Source organism: Nylanderia fulva, unplaced genomic scaffold, assembly GCF_048542155.1.
Source record: "Nylanderia fulva isolate GAGA-0341 unplaced genomic scaffold, ASM4854215v1 Scaffold148, whole genome shotgun sequence".
Lineage (NCBI taxonomy): Eukaryota > Metazoa > Arthropoda > Insecta > Hymenoptera > Formicidae > Nylanderia > Nylanderia fulva.
In genome coordinates this window covers 209,958-225,383 of record NW_028189708.1, presented here as the reverse complement: position 1 = coordinate 225,383, position 15,426 = coordinate 209,958, and the positions used below count along the sequence as shown (strand labels likewise).

Sequence of the window (15,426 nt, the reverse complement as noted above, 5' to 3'; positions counted from 1 at the left end):
TATAATATAATTAATATTCACTTTTCCCTAGATAGATTTGGTAAATGCTAATTTTTTTTATTATACATATTTAGTATTATTATATATATACTTAGTAATTTTTCAATATTACATATATAAATATATATGTAATTATATATTTTTTTTGTACAAAATGTTAAAAAAATTTAAATAGTTATATGTATATTTTATATATGCAGAGTGGTTTAAAAGTCCGACAACAGTCAATTATCTCCGAAAATAGTGATCCTATGAAAAAATGTTAAATACAAAAGTTGTAGGGCTCGAAATAGGACACTTGATGGTGACCTTGACTTTGACCTAGGGGTCAAATTTAGAGGCCATTTCGAGGTCAACTTAATTTTTTTTAAATAAAATTCCTTATTTTTTATTGCATATTCTTGTAGCTCACAATATTCTGCATAAAAAGTTATAAAGGTGGGATAGTTAAAAAATAAATAGTTTACGAGATATTTTGTATTTAATTTAATACAATCTTACATAAGCTATGAAATATCTCTACATAAGCTATAAAATATTCATTTTTGGATGATCTTACCTTCATATTTTTATGCACAAAATATTGAAAGAAATTGATTGATGTAAAAAAAACAGATAATTATAAAAAAAAAAAAAAAATATGTAGCTGATAATTGCAAATTACATATTTTTAAAATTCTATTACTTATAGATACTTTACCAGTCCCACACTGTTTTCCATACACACTTTTTCCTTTCATATATATATATATATGTAATTATACTGGTTTTATTTTTTATATAATTTTATAATAATTTACCCCATATAATATTGTTTAATATTGTGTACCATTCAATAGACGGATGGCAAATAATTGTGTCTGCGATACATTTTTTCCATGTAAGTCTCCAAGGAGCAACAACCATAGTCATTGATAATATAGTCAATCCTTTCATGCAATGAGATTGCAATCTGATATCAACAGTGCCTATGGAGAATCATTTATAATATTCATAATGTATTAGAAAATTATCTTTTTTCCACATAACGCAACACATATATAGATATTGCTACTTACTACATGTGCTATGAGATTGCAATAACCATTTCCAGAAAGTATAAACAGGCATAATTTGTAGATAAAATTTCAATCTGGTTAAAAAACCACCGAATCCTATTAATACCAATCTGAGCTATTGTATAAATATCGCAATTAATTTCAAGGAATATTTTAAGAAAGTTAAAATCAAAATAGATTATCTTACATACCAGTGTAAATACAGTATAATATACCCAAGTTGTTGGCATTAAAAATAAAAGAATTGTAAATGATAGCGTCCCAACAAATAATTGATCTGTTTGATACTGACAAGAGTCTACTCTTTCTCGTAGAGGATTTTTCTTTTTCCCGAGAAATAGTCTAAAAAGAGCCGTGATTCCTCTCAACTGTATATTGAAGAGTCTACAATAAAGTTGGCTCTTAAATTATTTTAAAATTGAGGTAAAAAAATTATAAATTTTATTTTAAATTATATCATTAAATATTTGAAAAAAATATAAAAACCTTGCTGCATAAACGTAGATACAATATGTGTGAAAGCTGACAAGAGCTAAAAGATCCGCGATGATAGATATTTGAAATGTTACACCCAACCTTCCGAATAAAAGCAATATTTTAAATGCAAAGTCTAGAAGCGGCTTTAGAAAGGTCAAAAATGTCCACCAGAGTTGTATGTGATACAAAAAGAACTTGCCCATGCTATTATTCAGAGCATGATTAAGCTTCAGTCCAGCTGGTACACCCATCAACCAATTAATTAGATCTCTCAGTGTTTCTACAACTATCTGTGAAATAAAAATTTTAACTATTAAAACTGTGGCAGAAGTAAAAATAAAAGAATTAAAAATAGAAACTATAAGAAATAATAATAATTAATAGATTAAAAAAAAATATAATAACAGAAAAATAATAGAATTAAAAAAATATATCTCTCATGAGTTTAATTCAATTTTATATAATAAGGATAAAATTTAATTTATTTTAATTGTAAAATTAAATCTGACTTAAGGAAGAAAACCACGGAAAAACTGAATTTTATTTATATGTATAGTGTTTCTTTATAAAAAAAATTCACAAAGAAATCTTAATTTTTGCAGCTTCTACAGTGGTTTTCTTCCCTTAAAGATGCGATAAATTAAATCGAATTTTTCCTAGAAAAATAAATTAAAAATGAATTATTTTGCTTATTTCCTTCAGATAAATCTTTAAATTTACTTCTGCATTGTTTAGAAGTAGTTGTGATGGCTGGTCCTCAATATAATATTGCAATAATCTTAATACAAAGATTCCCAGTGCTATATCTATTATAATTGCCAATGCATAATTTCCTGTTTTCAGCTTAAAATTCTTGTCGTGCAAGATTGTGATCAGCATCCATTTAAGATTTTCCAACCAGCTGTGAACATGCAAACCAAGGGAAGAGTACTTTAAGACTGGCAATAATTTCTCTGTTATTTTGGACAGCCATAAAACAGGATATAGGTAGAAGAATATGTAATAAGTCAACAGCATTTCCCAAATGCACGCGAATTTAGATTTAATCCTCAATTCATCTTTCATGTTTTGTATCAGCTTTGCAAGCTCATAAAAATGATCGCCTGATGCAGCCTTGCTCTCAAACAATTCTGTTTCTCGCAATGCTTGGTGATCGTACAAAACAATTGTTGCACATGTTGTTGACAGATCTACTGTTCTATTGTTAAGAATGATATTTGTCAGATAATACGCATTCTGTTTAGTCTTGAAACTTTGTTCTATCCTTGTAATGTATACCCAGTCTAAATGTTTATGGTTCCAAAATTCTTTGGCCTCATTGTTTATATTGGAGTAATATCCAATAGTGTCTAATGTACATTTTGTTAATTCTGAGGAGTTCCTTCCTTCTTTATGCAAACTAATAATATAAAATTTTTTCAAGTTACTATGTGCATCATATACCACTTTGCCAAGTACATAGCCAGATTGTTCGGTACACAATCCTTGTGGAATAAAAATTAATAAGTTGTTTGTCATTTTATTGTCAAAAACTATATACAACTAATCATATCTGACATTAATGCATTGTTATAATAATTTGACAAGCATATGACAAATATACACATTTCCCTTGTTTCTTTTTCCTCTTTTTCTTTTTTTGAGTAAGGTTCAACCATTTGTTGGATGCTGCTTATGCTGCCAGATTATCTTTCTGTGATGTATATTGGGATTATTTATAGGTTCCAATCTTGAAACAGGTATTCATTTCCTTGTTAGATGTTAATAATGTGTTTTCTGAGAAAGAAAGGATCATTTTTAGGCTCGGTGGTAATGGATACATATCTGCTTCTGGAAAAAAAACATAAACACATTACATTGATTGGTCATCAAATAGAACAATTTTAGGGACTTTAGAAATTCTCCATTCGATAGCCAATTGCATCACTTCTGTGTCTATTTTGTTTCCTTGGAGGAAGGTTAAACACGAGGTAACTTTTGTACCTAAATTGAAAAATTAGAGGTGTAAAAAAGCAAAAAAAAAATTAAAAATCTACTTGGTATGTTAAATATTCATAAAAATCTCAATTATAATTATATAATTAATTATTAAAGGAATAAATATTTCTCGACCAATACTGGCAATTCTTTATTTAATAAATCTCACGGTTCGATCATAATTTTGGTCTTTTTCAAGTGTATTGCAATAACGTATTATATATAATAATAGTAATATACGCCAAAAATACAGAAATCCAATCAGTAATTTTTTAATTATTAAAATATTAAATGTATGTTCTGTTAAGTTAGTTTAGGTTAGGTGTTGTTTGGTCCCTTTTAATTTTTGAATGATTTATTACAACAGATTTATTACGATATATTTTACAATATGATTAATTGCGTATATTAGCTCGAATTAAATAATATCAATTTAATATAAGATGGACACCGAAAGTGGTATAAAAGTGCAGTTTAAACAATTAGGAAAATCAAACGGTATAAAAAAGAAGAGAAAAAGAAACGGTAAGTTTTTAACGATTCAATTAATTTATTTATTTATTTAATTTATGTGATAATTCTTGTACAAATGTCTAAATATCTTAAAAATAAACATATACGTTATATTATTTTTTGAAGAATAGTGGAATATTTATATCATCCTAATAGTAACGTGAGTCTTATAAGTAATAAAATTAAAATAAGAATAAAGTTTAACCATCTCTTTCAAAAATAATAAAATATGTAATTACTAATAAATATATTAATAGTAATAATATTATACAACAAATTTTTCAGATGCTAGCACAGATAATTACTACAAAACAGACAAAACATGTCAAGAAAATATACAAAAGAAAAAAACAGGTAAAAAGAAAAGGAAATCCCCAGTGCAAGAAAATGAGGATTCGTTAAAGCAACTGAAACAATTTAGGTAAAAAGTTTTTAAATTTCATCACTATCAGCACTATATATAAAATTATTTTTACATAAAAAAAACAAATATATATATATATATATATATATATATCAATAAAAAGATAAAGCTCATAAATTGAGACAAAGTTAATATACATTAATACACAATATACATTTTATACTACATAATATACATTAAAAAATTTTTTTAAATTAATTTTTGTAAAAATTTTTTTATAAACTATGAAAATTGTAATTAAAAAAAAATTTTTTTTATGTAATAAAATATTAATTTTTTATATAATTAATACGAAAAAATAGCGACACAAAAAGTATAACTATTAAAGATTTAAACTTTAATTCATTTTTTAAAGCAGCAATATTCCTGCTGAAACAAATATCTCAAAAGAAGAGACTAATGAGAAGGCAAAGGTTCCAGAAAAACCATCTAAAAGGCAGTTAAAACGAGAAAAGGCCATTCAACGGGCTATTCACGAGGTTAATCAGAAAAAGGAAAGTAGTAGGATAAATGCCATGCAGAAGGCATTGAATTATATATCTATGGTAAGTTATTAGTAAAATCGTTAAAATTTTTTATATTCAATTACAGATATAAGATAAACGCGCGTGAACATATTCCTTGTACATGTATAAATAATCATAAGTAACTTAGCGATTTATAAAATTTTTCAAAATTTTTGATATAATTGCATTTTTGCAGTGGAAACATTCAAGAACCGAATGGAAATTCGAGAAGCTCAAACAGATTTGGCTGATGGATAATTTATTGGACGAAAACTCTATTCCTGATACAAGTTTTCCTCTTGTTCTTGAATATTTTGAGGGTTGTAAAGGCATGGCACGTGAAGTATTATTACGAAAGGGAATGGAAATTATAAGAAAGGCTGAAGAAAAAAGAGATAATGAAAATGAAAATGAAATTATAGAATCGGTTGCTTACAAACGAGCGAGACAACTTTTACAAGCTTTACCAACTGATAGATAGTTTTAAGTTTAAAAAAAATTTTATCAATAAAAAAAGTATTAAAAAATCGTACTCAAGATTATTATTTAAAAAAAAATTGATAGACCTTTGCAAGAAAGATTCTTTTTTTTATTAGTGATATTAGTATATAATTTTTTATATAAATCGATTCCTTGCAATATTCACTATAAAAAGTTATGAGGATCAAAAAGTGAATAGTTTAGGAGATATTTTATATTTATATTTTACATAAACTATGTGAAATATAAAACATTCATTTTCCGTCGATTTTACTTTTATACTTTTATGCACAAAAAAAGAAGAGGTATCAATTAGTGTTAAGTAAATACATAGTTGTTTAAGATAAAGTATGTAGCTGCTAGTTGGAAATTACACTAAAATTAATTACTTTATATATTAAATTAAAAATAAAATTAATTGATTTTTTATAGAAAGAATGTGTATATTTGAAAAATGCAGTGTATAATATTTTACTAGTCAAAATCTTTTAATTTGTACAATTTGAAAGATAAACCTGTTAATATTATTTATTCAACAATTAAGGAAAATCACTATAAATGTAATTGCAAAAGACAAAGCATTACATAGAAATTCTCTGTATAAGAATTAAATTGTAGTCATCTTAAAGCATTATACTATAAATAATTTACAAGATTTTAAGCTACATTACTCTGTATATTTGTTAACAAATTGTCTAAGTTTATCGGTGTCTTGAAGACCAACTATTCTTTCTAGGACCTTTCCATCCTTCATAGCAATGAGAACAGGTACAGAAGCCACCTGGAAATTTATATATGATTAAATGATCAATTCAAGTATACATATTATTAAGGCTCTTGATCCCTTATTGATAAATTTTGTTCTTGTAAAATACATCAAAATAAATAAGCTTGCATGTAAAAAAAGGGGTCGAGATGTAGATAGCACCTAATTACATGGCTATTGCAAAAACCCTTACATGATAATCGAGAGCAAGGTCTGTATTCTCGTCGATATCAACTTTGGCCAGTAGGATTTTTCCTTGTTTCTCAGCAACAACTGTTTCTATTCTCGGAGTCAACATACGACATGGATTACACCATCTAAAGTAACAGGTATATTATTTTTTTTATTCTTTACATCTAAATAAGAATGTAATATTTTATATAAATAATTAAAATTACAAATGTTGCATAATGCTTACGTTGCAAAAAAGTCCACGATAACAGGTACTTTGGAGTTTTTTACACGTTCATCAAAATCCTTAAGATCTTGAACTTTAAATGTAGCGGACACCACTTGCTCCTGTTTAGGTACAGTAGCATACATCTTGGTACCCAAGATATTACGAACAACTTGAATTCTTAGACGTTGCATTTTTTGAGATTTTTTAAAAACTGTTTTCTGTAATTACGCTGCAAAATAAGTAAATTATAATAAATGCACAATAATAAACTTCTAAATTCTTTTTAGAGAGAGATTCTTATATTATTTATTATTTATATTTTTATATAGATGTAGATATTATATAGATATAATTTTGATAAAGATTTCTTTAAATATATACTTTAAGACTAAATTTGCGATATGTTAAAATACTCATTAGTATGCATATATAAATAATGTAGTCACCAAAAAACGATACGTAAATTATTTTTAACCTGAAAAATATCTATAATATACGTAACGTAAACTATAGATTTTCAGCGCTGGCAATGAATTTTGGAGAACACTGCCCTGATATATCATTATTTATTATGTACTAATTATATTATATATTACATGCCAATTTGCTGAAACGTGAATTTGTGTTTTTCGCTTACTTTGTAATGTACGATGTCAAAAAAAGGATGTGTTATCTCCTCGCTTAGAAATGTAATAACAATTTTTAGCTCCACCTTTCTTGTCGGATAAACGCAAACTAAACTGTGTCACGTGACGAGTAATAGAAGTCAGAATATCCCAGATAGCAATGCCTGATAATTAGATTTCAATGATGATAATAAATATCAATGAGCACAAGTTATATACGTATGATGAAAAATGTGTGCTCAGATATTACAATTTGAAGATTATTTACATACTTAAATGACTTTTTTTAATATATCATATTTTTAAAATATCGTAACCCCTACAACACGAAATATATTACTAAAATATTGCATAAATATTTCAATATTGTGCCATATTACAAATATTGCAGCAATATTGTGCAAATATAATAAGTTATTATTTTATTGGAGACATTGCAAAATATTACTGCTTATAATGCAATCACATATAGTTCTTTCATTTACCACACCACTATGCGCCGCAAGCTGAACTATCTAATAGCGTTTTCGATTGGGAAATAGTTATAGCGTTTTCGATTGGGGTGTACTGGCTGCACTGAATGTCAGGCGCGTGTTCATTGGTAGTGCCAATGCGCACTTGGCTAGTGTTGCGTGTTCGTTTGAACGCACAACACTCGCATAGTGCGCACTCAGTGCGCACTAAGTGGCACGAGATATTTTGACGGTGCCAGTTCAGTGCACTGGATGCATGCAAGCAGTAGAGCATTCTTTTGAACGAAAATTCGACATAATGAGCAATTCGGATTTGGCTCTCTTTAATATTTTGGAGACATTTTTGGAATCTTCTTCTAGTTCAAGCGAGCAAGAAGAAATAATTACAACTCTTCGAACTAGAAGAATAATTCCAAAAACTGTAAATTATGTAGAATGTGTGAAAAAAATGGATAATGACACCGTAAGTGTTATATCTTTTTATATAAACATCGAACCTATACCCTTTTTTAAAATATAATTAATGTACTTAATGTAATAGCATTTTTATACTGAATAATAATAATTTTTATATTTGTCATACGTGATATTCTTGATCATCTTCTATATTTAATTACATATAATAAAAATCATTACTTAACTGAACACAAGATGTCGAGGTTACTTTTTCGTTCTTCCCGGAATCTAGTCAACTCAAGTGGCACTGAAAATTTCGGCGTGTCCTTTTTCACCTGCACTATTCAGTGCAACCCATGGAACTTGTCCAGTGTTCGTGTGAACTGATAGCGTTTTTTACTGGGAGAACTAGTGCGCACTGAGTGCGCACTCGTCATGGGCAACGTGTTTCACTGGGCATTTCGGTGCGCATGAAAACGGTGCGTGCTGTTTCACTGGAAAGTCTAGTGCCGAGTTTTCGCACTTTAGTGCAAGAATTCGGCACGAGCTCTGAGAGACGGTGCCAGTTTAGTGCAATCAATATGGCTGCGTGGGATGCACGATTAATGTTTAAACTGTTAGATTTGCTTTCTTCATCATCATCTAGCAGTGATGAAGATGATGATATTTATTATTTATATCATATGAATATTATATTAATTACTAATAATATATAATAATTAATATTAATTTTAAGATTAATAAATTATAATATATATTTGTAAATATTATTAATTTAATTATAAAAACATTTATAATATATTCTTTTTATAATTCGTATAATTATATTATATATATATATATATATATATATATATATATATATAATATACAGGGTGTCCCATTTAACTTGAGACAACTAAATATTTCGAAAAATAAGCATTGTACGAAAAAATGTCCCAAATAAACTTTTAACATTATCAAGGGGGACGTCTGCCTGTGTAAAAATTAACCCACCCCCACCGCCCCTTAGGGGTGGGGCGGGTGTCAACTTTGAAATTTTAAATGGGAACCCCCATTTTTTATTGCAGATTCGGATTCCTTGGAAAAAAATACGTAAGTTTTGTCCGAGACATTTTTTCGAATCGTGATAGATGTAATCAGTAAAAATTAGTTTTTGCCATTTTCTCTCACCATCGGGGTGCTTTTATTTCGGTGAGTCCCCTCGCCTCTCACCATCGGGGTGCTTTTATTTCGGTGAGTCCCCTTGCCTCTCACCATCGGGGTGCTTTATTTCGGTGAGTCCCTTCGCCTCTCACCATCGGGGTGCTTTTATTTCGGTGAGTCCCCTCGCCCCTCACCATCGGGGTGCTTTATGTCGGTGAGTCCCCTCGCCTCTCACCATCGGGGTGCTTTATTTCGGTGAGTCCCCTCGCCTCTCACCACCGGGGTGCTTTATTTCGGTGAGTCCCCTCGCCTCTCACCATCGGGGTGCTTTATTTCGGTGAGTCCCCTCGCCTCTCACCATCGGGGTGCTTTATTTCGGTGAGTCCCCTCGCCTCTCACCATCGGGGTGCTTTATTTCGGTGAGTCCCCTCGCCTCTCACCATCGAGGTGCTTTATTTCGGTGAGTCCCTTCGCCTCTCACCATCGGGGTGCTTTATATCGGTGAGTCCCCTTGCCTCTCACTATCGGGGTGCTCTATTTCAGTGAGTCCCCTCGCCTCTCACTATTCAATTACAATAAATGCTCGAAATGATGACCTTCCATTTCGATGCATTTATTAACTCGACCTTGGAATGCTTGTACACATGTAGAAAGTGTATCTGGCGTTATTTGTGCGCAAGCATATCTAATACGTTCCATTATTTAGTTAATAAATGCATTTATTGTAATTGAATAGTGAGAGGCGAGGGGACTCACCGAAATAAAGCACCCCGATGGTGAGAGGCGAGGGGACTCACCGAAATAAAGCACCCCGATGATGAGAGGCGAGGGGACTCACCGAAATAAAGCACCCCGATGGTGAGAGGCGAGGGGACTCACCGAAATAAAAGCACCCCGATGGTGAGAGGCGAGGGGACTCACCGAAATAAAAGCACCCCGATGGTGAGAGAAAATGGCAAAAACTAATTTTTACTGATTACATCTATCACGATTCGAAAAAATGTCTCGGACAAAACTTACGTATTTTTTTCCAAGGAATCCGAATCTGCAATAAAAAATGGGGGTACCCATTTAAAATTTCAAAGTTGACACCCGCCCCACCCCTAAGGGGCGGTGGGGGTGGGTTAATTTTTACACAGGCAGACGTCCCCCTTGATAATGTTAAAAGTTTATTTGGGACATTTTTTCGTACAATGCTTATTTTTCGAAATATTTAGTTGTCTCAAGTTAAATGGGACACCCTGTATATATATATATATATATATATATAATATATATATATATATATATATATATATATATAATAAATATATAAATAAATAAATATATAATTATATTATATTATATATATATATATATCCCAGCAAACACAATATATAAATGTTATATACTTAAGCATGTTACATGTAACGTATATGTTAGTTGTAATTTCCCACTCATAGATGTAACATTTTTAATATTACATATATTACATTGTAGTTATATTATCATTATATCCCAAGATAGCACTGACTTATCAATACATCAATGTGCTATTTGGCATATAATTACAATATAACTACAATGTAATATATGTTATATTAAAATGTTACATCTATGAGTGAGAAATTACAACTAACATGGATGTTACATGTAACGTACACGTTATATTACCTGTTATATTCCGTTTTATTATAGCAATGTAACAATTATATATTGGTGTTTGCTGGGATATATATATATATATATATAATAAATATATTTCCTCCATACATATAAATATATTATATATAACTTGATATGATTATATATGAACCCTTATAATTTAACTCTTGTTCGCTTGGATCGAGAGTTAAGTTCAATAGGTCATTATTGACCTTAAAATTAATGTTAAATCCTTCCATATTCAGGGCGACAAATATGCACAGAACTGCACTGAGAGTATACCAGTATGTTTAGCTGGAAGCGCAAGAAATTCGCACTTTTAGTGCACTCGGACAGTGCCATCTAAACTCAACGAGTTTTCGGTGCGCACCAGTGCGCACTCAGTTCACACTAACACTGGACAAGTTCCATGGGTTGCACTGAATAGTGCAGGTGAAAAAGAACACGCCGAAATTTTCAGTGCCACTTGAGTTGACTAGATTCCGGGAAGAACGAAAAAGTAACCTCGACATCTTGTGTTCAGTTAAGTAATGATTTTTATTATATGTAATTAAATATAGAAGATGATCAAGAATATCACGTATGACAAATATAAAAATTATTATTATTCAGTATAAAAATGCTATTACATTAAGTACATTAATTATATTTTAAAAAAGGGTATAGGTTCAATGTTTATATAAAAAGATATAACACTTACGGTGTCATTATCCATTTTTTTCACACATTCTACATAATTTACAGTTTTTGGAATTATTCTTCTAGTTCGAAGAGTTGTAATTATTTCTTCTTGCTCGCTTGAACTAGAAGAAGATTCCAAAAATGTCTCCAAAATATTAAAGAGAGCCAAATCCGAATTGCTCATTATGTCGAATTTTCGTTCAAAAGAATGCTCTACTGCTTGCATGCATCCAGTGCACTGAACTGGCACCGTCAAAATATCTCGTGCCACTTAGTGCGCACTGAGTGCGCACTATGCGAGTGTTGTGCGTTCAAACGAACACGCAACACTAGCCAAGTGCGCATTGGCACTACCAATCGAACACGCGCCTGACATTCAATGCAGCCAGTGCACCCCAATCGAAAACGCTATAGGTTTGTTCGCGTCGCATGCCCCAACTTGCTTTTTTTACTTCAATGCGCTCGTATTGGTCCAATTCGAAGAGCGCACCAATACGAGCGCATTGGAGTAAGAAGGAGCATGTTGGGGCATGCGACGCGAACAAACCTTATATCTTGCATTAAAGGTACCTTTTCATGCTGTCGCACGACGCTCGTTTTCTGCGATGTGATGACGTCATGTAAGTCGCTAGCGACGTGAAATGTAGTTCGATTTTTCCAACTACAAGCGATATTAGCGAGCGATAAAGATTTGAATGGATATCGAAATGGTAAGTATAATAATATTGTTTGATGAATATAATAAACATGTACATATATATTATTATAAAAATATTATTATTAATATTAAGGGGATGCTGGAGCTGTGCAGAGACTTTTGTTGTACATAACCTTGAATATGAGCAAATTTGCTTCATGTAAAAATTCTACAGTTTGTTATGCGCAAAATAAGAGCCAGCGTATGCGAAGGTTGTACAAAATTTTAAGTACATTTTTCTTTTTTTCTAGGCTTTTAACCTTAGTTCCAATTGCACGATATTGTTCAGATATGTTGTCTCGTGCATACGCTGACTCTTATTTTGCACATAACACAAACTGTAGAATTTTTACATGAAGCAAATATTGCTCGTGTTCGAGATTATATACGACAAAAGTCCCTGCACAACTCCAGCATCCCCTTAATTAAGGACATTATTATGTCTTTAACATTATAAGTAAACATAAATTGAGAAAGGTCAATTTCGAGCAACACTTTAACATATCTTGTTTTACATATAAATATAAATCTGTTATTTTTAATCATATAAGTTATGTCAGTAATAATATTTTATGTAACGTACGCAAAAAAACATTGAAGTAAATAAAATATTTGTTATATAAGATATTTTCTAAAATATTTTTTGTAGTCTCGTGTTCAAACGTGTGGATTATGTGAAACCATATGTAATGAGGACGAAGTACCCAGCCATGAGTGTCTTCAAAGATATTCTAATTTCATTACAGATGATAATTTGTACTTTTACCCTGTATTAGGTATTTTATATATATATATATATATATATATATATATATTTTACTTAAGTTAATTACAAAAATTATTAAATCTGATGTTTTTTTAATAATGTTTTTTTAGACGATGGAGAAACTATTGTTAGAAGAAGCTTGACACAGGACGCTGAAACAATAGCATCTGTACCTTTTCATGGTGATAATCAAGGTCAAATAAATGTAATAAATTCTTGAAGTTCTAAAACATTATAAATGAGAAGTTATACATATTATGTTTGTATGATATACATTTTATTTTTTGTTTCAGAGAATATTTGATCCATTAATAATAATAGAAATTCCAATCAAAAGAGCGCAAAGGAAAAACTGTCACTTGAGGAGGAGGAGATGCTAATATTAGAAGTCCAATGCAGAGAACCACTATGGAATTTTAGATTACCTCTCATTCAAAGAAATTGCAGAATTACAAGAGCTTTGTGGGAAGAAGTTTCTCAAACTTTTAATGGTTATATAAATGTCTATTATTTATAATATTAAAAAAATATGCTGAGTGTTTCGCGGGTTTTATCTCCGTGTGTAAGTTCATCCTTGGATACTATCCAAGCATCCATAGCATCCAAGGATGAACTTACACATGGAGATAACCCGCGAAACACTCAGCAAACTTGAAGATAGTACCCGTGGAAGCCTCAAGAATTAAAAAAAATATATTAAAACAGAATGTTTTTACAGGGAAATTAAGCGCAGCTGGATGTAAAAGCAAGTTCAAGAATTTTCACGACACTTATAGGAGACTTGTGAACGCTGAGAAACTACCAAGTGGATCTGCTTCCAAAAGCAACATGAGCAAATGGAAACATTATAAAAGTATGGAATTCCTTCGAGATAGTTGCTTACAGAAAAGGTTAATAATGCATTTGTATGATTTCATTATTTTTAATACTAGAAAATTATTTTTGTATTAATTTTTTTATATAAAATAATAAATTTTATTTCTTTACAGTACGATTTCTAATATTAACGATGGAGACAGCAACAGTATTATCGAGAATGATAATGAATTAGATTGCCAAGATGCGAATATGTTAGAAGTTACTAATAATGAAGATAGTCAAGATACGAGTATATTAGGAAGTATTGAATAATTATCACAGTTTATTTTAAAATTTTGAAATTAGAAGAAAATGGTTTTTAAATTATTTTTTTTTTCAAGATCATGTAAGAAAGAGAAGGCGAGCAGAGTCACAAAACAGTTACTTAGAACGTATAGCAGACGCTTTATGTCAACCACCTCCTGACATTGTTCTTCCACCACCCCCTCAAGAAGACCATATAGATGCGTTCTTAAAACTGTTTGGTCATAACTTAAGAAAGTTATCGCCAGAAAAACAAAATGGATGGATGCAACGATATTTAAATATGTCTTACGAAATGTTAAAAGAAAACCAAAGATATTAATGAAATATTAACTTAAATATTAAATTAGCTTAACAAAAATTTTGTACTTTAAATTAAACTTAGTTTTTATTTAAATTATGGAGATAATAAAGCGTGAAATTATATTTTGTTTTATGTGTTAAATACAAAATTTATTAAAATGTTAAAATTACATACAAAATACAGTATAAACGTTATAAAATGAAATATTTATTCCTTTGTTTATCAACAGTGTTGAAATTGCCAAGGTATTGCTCCCTCGCTATTAAAGTATTCACAAAAGTCATCCCGAATTCTTGCAGCTTTCCGAGAACTGTTATTTGTACTACACCTTCTTATATCTTGAAAAGCAGAATTAATGTCTATATTTCTCCTCCAGGAACCTTCTATTAAACCATCGCAACCATCTCGATCAACCATGTTTTCAGTGATATATTCATTGACTCCAATATCTTGTATACGAATATAATTATGAAGACACACAATAGCTTGTACTATTTTCATTGCTGTTTCAATTGAACAATTTATTGGTCTTCTTAAAATTCTCCATTGACTTGATAAAATGCCAAAAGCATTTTCAATGGTCCTCCTTGCTCGACTAAGACGATAATTGTAAATAATTTTGTCCTGATTCAAACCTTGTTTTCCTGGGAAAGGCCTCATTAAATACTCAGTAAGTGGAAAAGCTTCGTCTCCAACTAGCACGTAAGGCATAGAGTTTCCTTCGAAATAAAATGGTTTTGGATCAGGTACATTCATTTCATTGGTTCTGAATTTTTGGCCAAGAAAGGAGTCTCTAAATATTCCACCATCACTGCGACGTCCATAGGCTCCAATATCCACAAAAGTAAAAATATAGTTTGCATCACAAACAGCAAGCAAAACAAAACTGTGACTGTTTTTATAATTAAAATATGATGATCCTGCATTTTCAGGACACTGAAAAAAATAATATAGTGATTATTTTAAAAAT

General features: G+C 30.3%; 4 protein-coding genes across 4 annotated transcripts; 2 read left to right on the top strand and 2 right to left on the bottom strand.

Annotated features, from left to right (window-relative positions):
- Positions 1–749: 749 nt before the first annotated feature.
- On the bottom strand, positions 750–3,376 carry PIG-Q (phosphatidylinositol glycan anchor biosynthesis class Q). Its single transcript, XM_029322258.2, has 5 exons — positions 2,256–3,376; positions 1,545–1,825; positions 1,250–1,442; positions 1,059–1,173; positions 750–968 (listed from the first exon to the last, which is right to left on the bottom strand). The coding sequence occupies exons 1-5, from the start codon at positions 3,051–3,053 to the stop codon at positions 787–789; spliced, it is 1,569 nt and encodes a 522-aa protein (XP_029178091.2). The 5' UTR covers positions 3,054–3,376; the 3' UTR covers positions 750–786.
- Positions 3,377–3,441: 65 nt separating this feature from the next.
- Positions 3,442–5,487, top strand: LOC114945903 (uncharacterized). Its single transcript, XM_085480400.1, has 5 exons — positions 3,442–3,505; positions 3,956–4,037; positions 4,311–4,446; positions 4,805–4,994; positions 5,152–5,487. The coding sequence occupies exons 2-5, from the start codon at positions 3,956–3,958 to the stop codon at positions 5,434–5,436; spliced, it is 693 nt and encodes a 230-aa protein (XP_085336526.1). The 5' UTR covers positions 3,442–3,505; the 3' UTR covers positions 5,437–5,487.
- A 412-nt stretch (positions 5,488–5,899) lies between these two features.
- Positions 5,900–7,471, bottom strand: LOC114945882 (thioredoxin, mitochondrial). The gene is made up of 4 exons (XM_029322225.1): positions 7,239–7,471; positions 6,620–6,830; positions 6,395–6,518; positions 5,900–6,216 (listed from the first exon to the last, which is right to left on the bottom strand). Exons 2-4 carry the CDS (start codon positions 6,790–6,792, stop codon positions 6,103–6,105), a joined length of 411 nt encoding a protein of 136 aa, XP_029178058.1. The 5' UTR covers positions 6,793–6,830; positions 7,239–7,471; the 3' UTR covers positions 5,900–6,102.
- Positions 7,472–12,151: 4,680 nt separating this feature from the next.
- LOC114945889 (uncharacterized) lies at positions 12,152–14,578 on the top strand. Its single transcript, XM_085480410.1, has 7 exons — positions 12,152–12,277; positions 12,914–13,040; positions 13,141–13,235; positions 13,338–13,521; positions 13,749–13,920; positions 14,020–14,150; positions 14,230–14,578. The coding sequence occupies exons 1-7, from the start codon at positions 12,263–12,265 to the stop codon at positions 14,472–14,474; spliced, it is 969 nt and encodes a 322-aa protein (XP_085336536.1). The 5' UTR covers positions 12,152–12,262; the 3' UTR covers positions 14,475–14,578.
- Positions 14,579–15,426: the final 848 nt, after the last annotated feature.

Coding starts and splice junctions, on each gene's coding strand:
- PIG-Q (XM_029322258.2), bottom strand. CDS start 3,053: ATGACAAACAACTTATTAATTTTTATTCCACAAGGATTGTGTACCGAA. Junction 1,443..1,544: donor ATCTACGTTTATGCAGCAAG/GTTTTTATATTT, acceptor ACTTTATTGTAG/ACTCTTCAATATACAGTTGA. Junction 1,174..1,249: donor ATTATACTGTATTTACACTG/GTATGTAAGATA, acceptor TTTATACAATAG/CTCAGATTGGTATTAATAGG.
- LOC114945903 (XM_085480400.1), top strand. CDS start 3,956: ATGGACACCGAAAGTGGTATAAAAGTGCAGTTTAAACAATTAGGAAAA. Junction 4,038..4,310: donor AAAGAAGAGAAAAAGAAACG/GTAAGTTTTTAA, acceptor CAAATTTTTCAG/ATGCTAGCACAGATAATTAC. Junction 4,447..4,804: donor AAGCAACTGAAACAATTTAG/GTAAAAAGTTTT, acceptor CATTTTTTAAAG/CAGCAATATTCCTGCTGAAA.
- LOC114945882 (XM_029322225.1), bottom strand. CDS start 6,792: ATGCAACGTCTAAGAATTCAAGTTGTTCGTAATATCTTGGGTACCAAG. Junction 6,519..6,619: donor ATCGTGGACTTTTTTGCAAC/GTAAGCATTATG, acceptor CTGTTACTTTAG/ATGGTGTAATCCATGTCGTA. Junction 6,217..6,394: donor ACCTTGCTCTCGATTATCAT/GTAAGGGTTTTT, acceptor ATAAATTTCCAG/GTGGCTTCTGTACCTGTTCT.
- LOC114945889 (XM_085480410.1), top strand. Junction 13,522..13,748: donor AGTTTCTCAAACTTTTAATG/GTTATATAAATG, acceptor ATGTTTTTACAG/GGAAATTAAGCGCAGCTGGA. Junction 14,151..14,229: donor AGATACGAGTATATTAGGAA/GTATTGAATAAT, acceptor TTTTTTTTCAAG/ATCATGTAAGAAAGAGAAGG.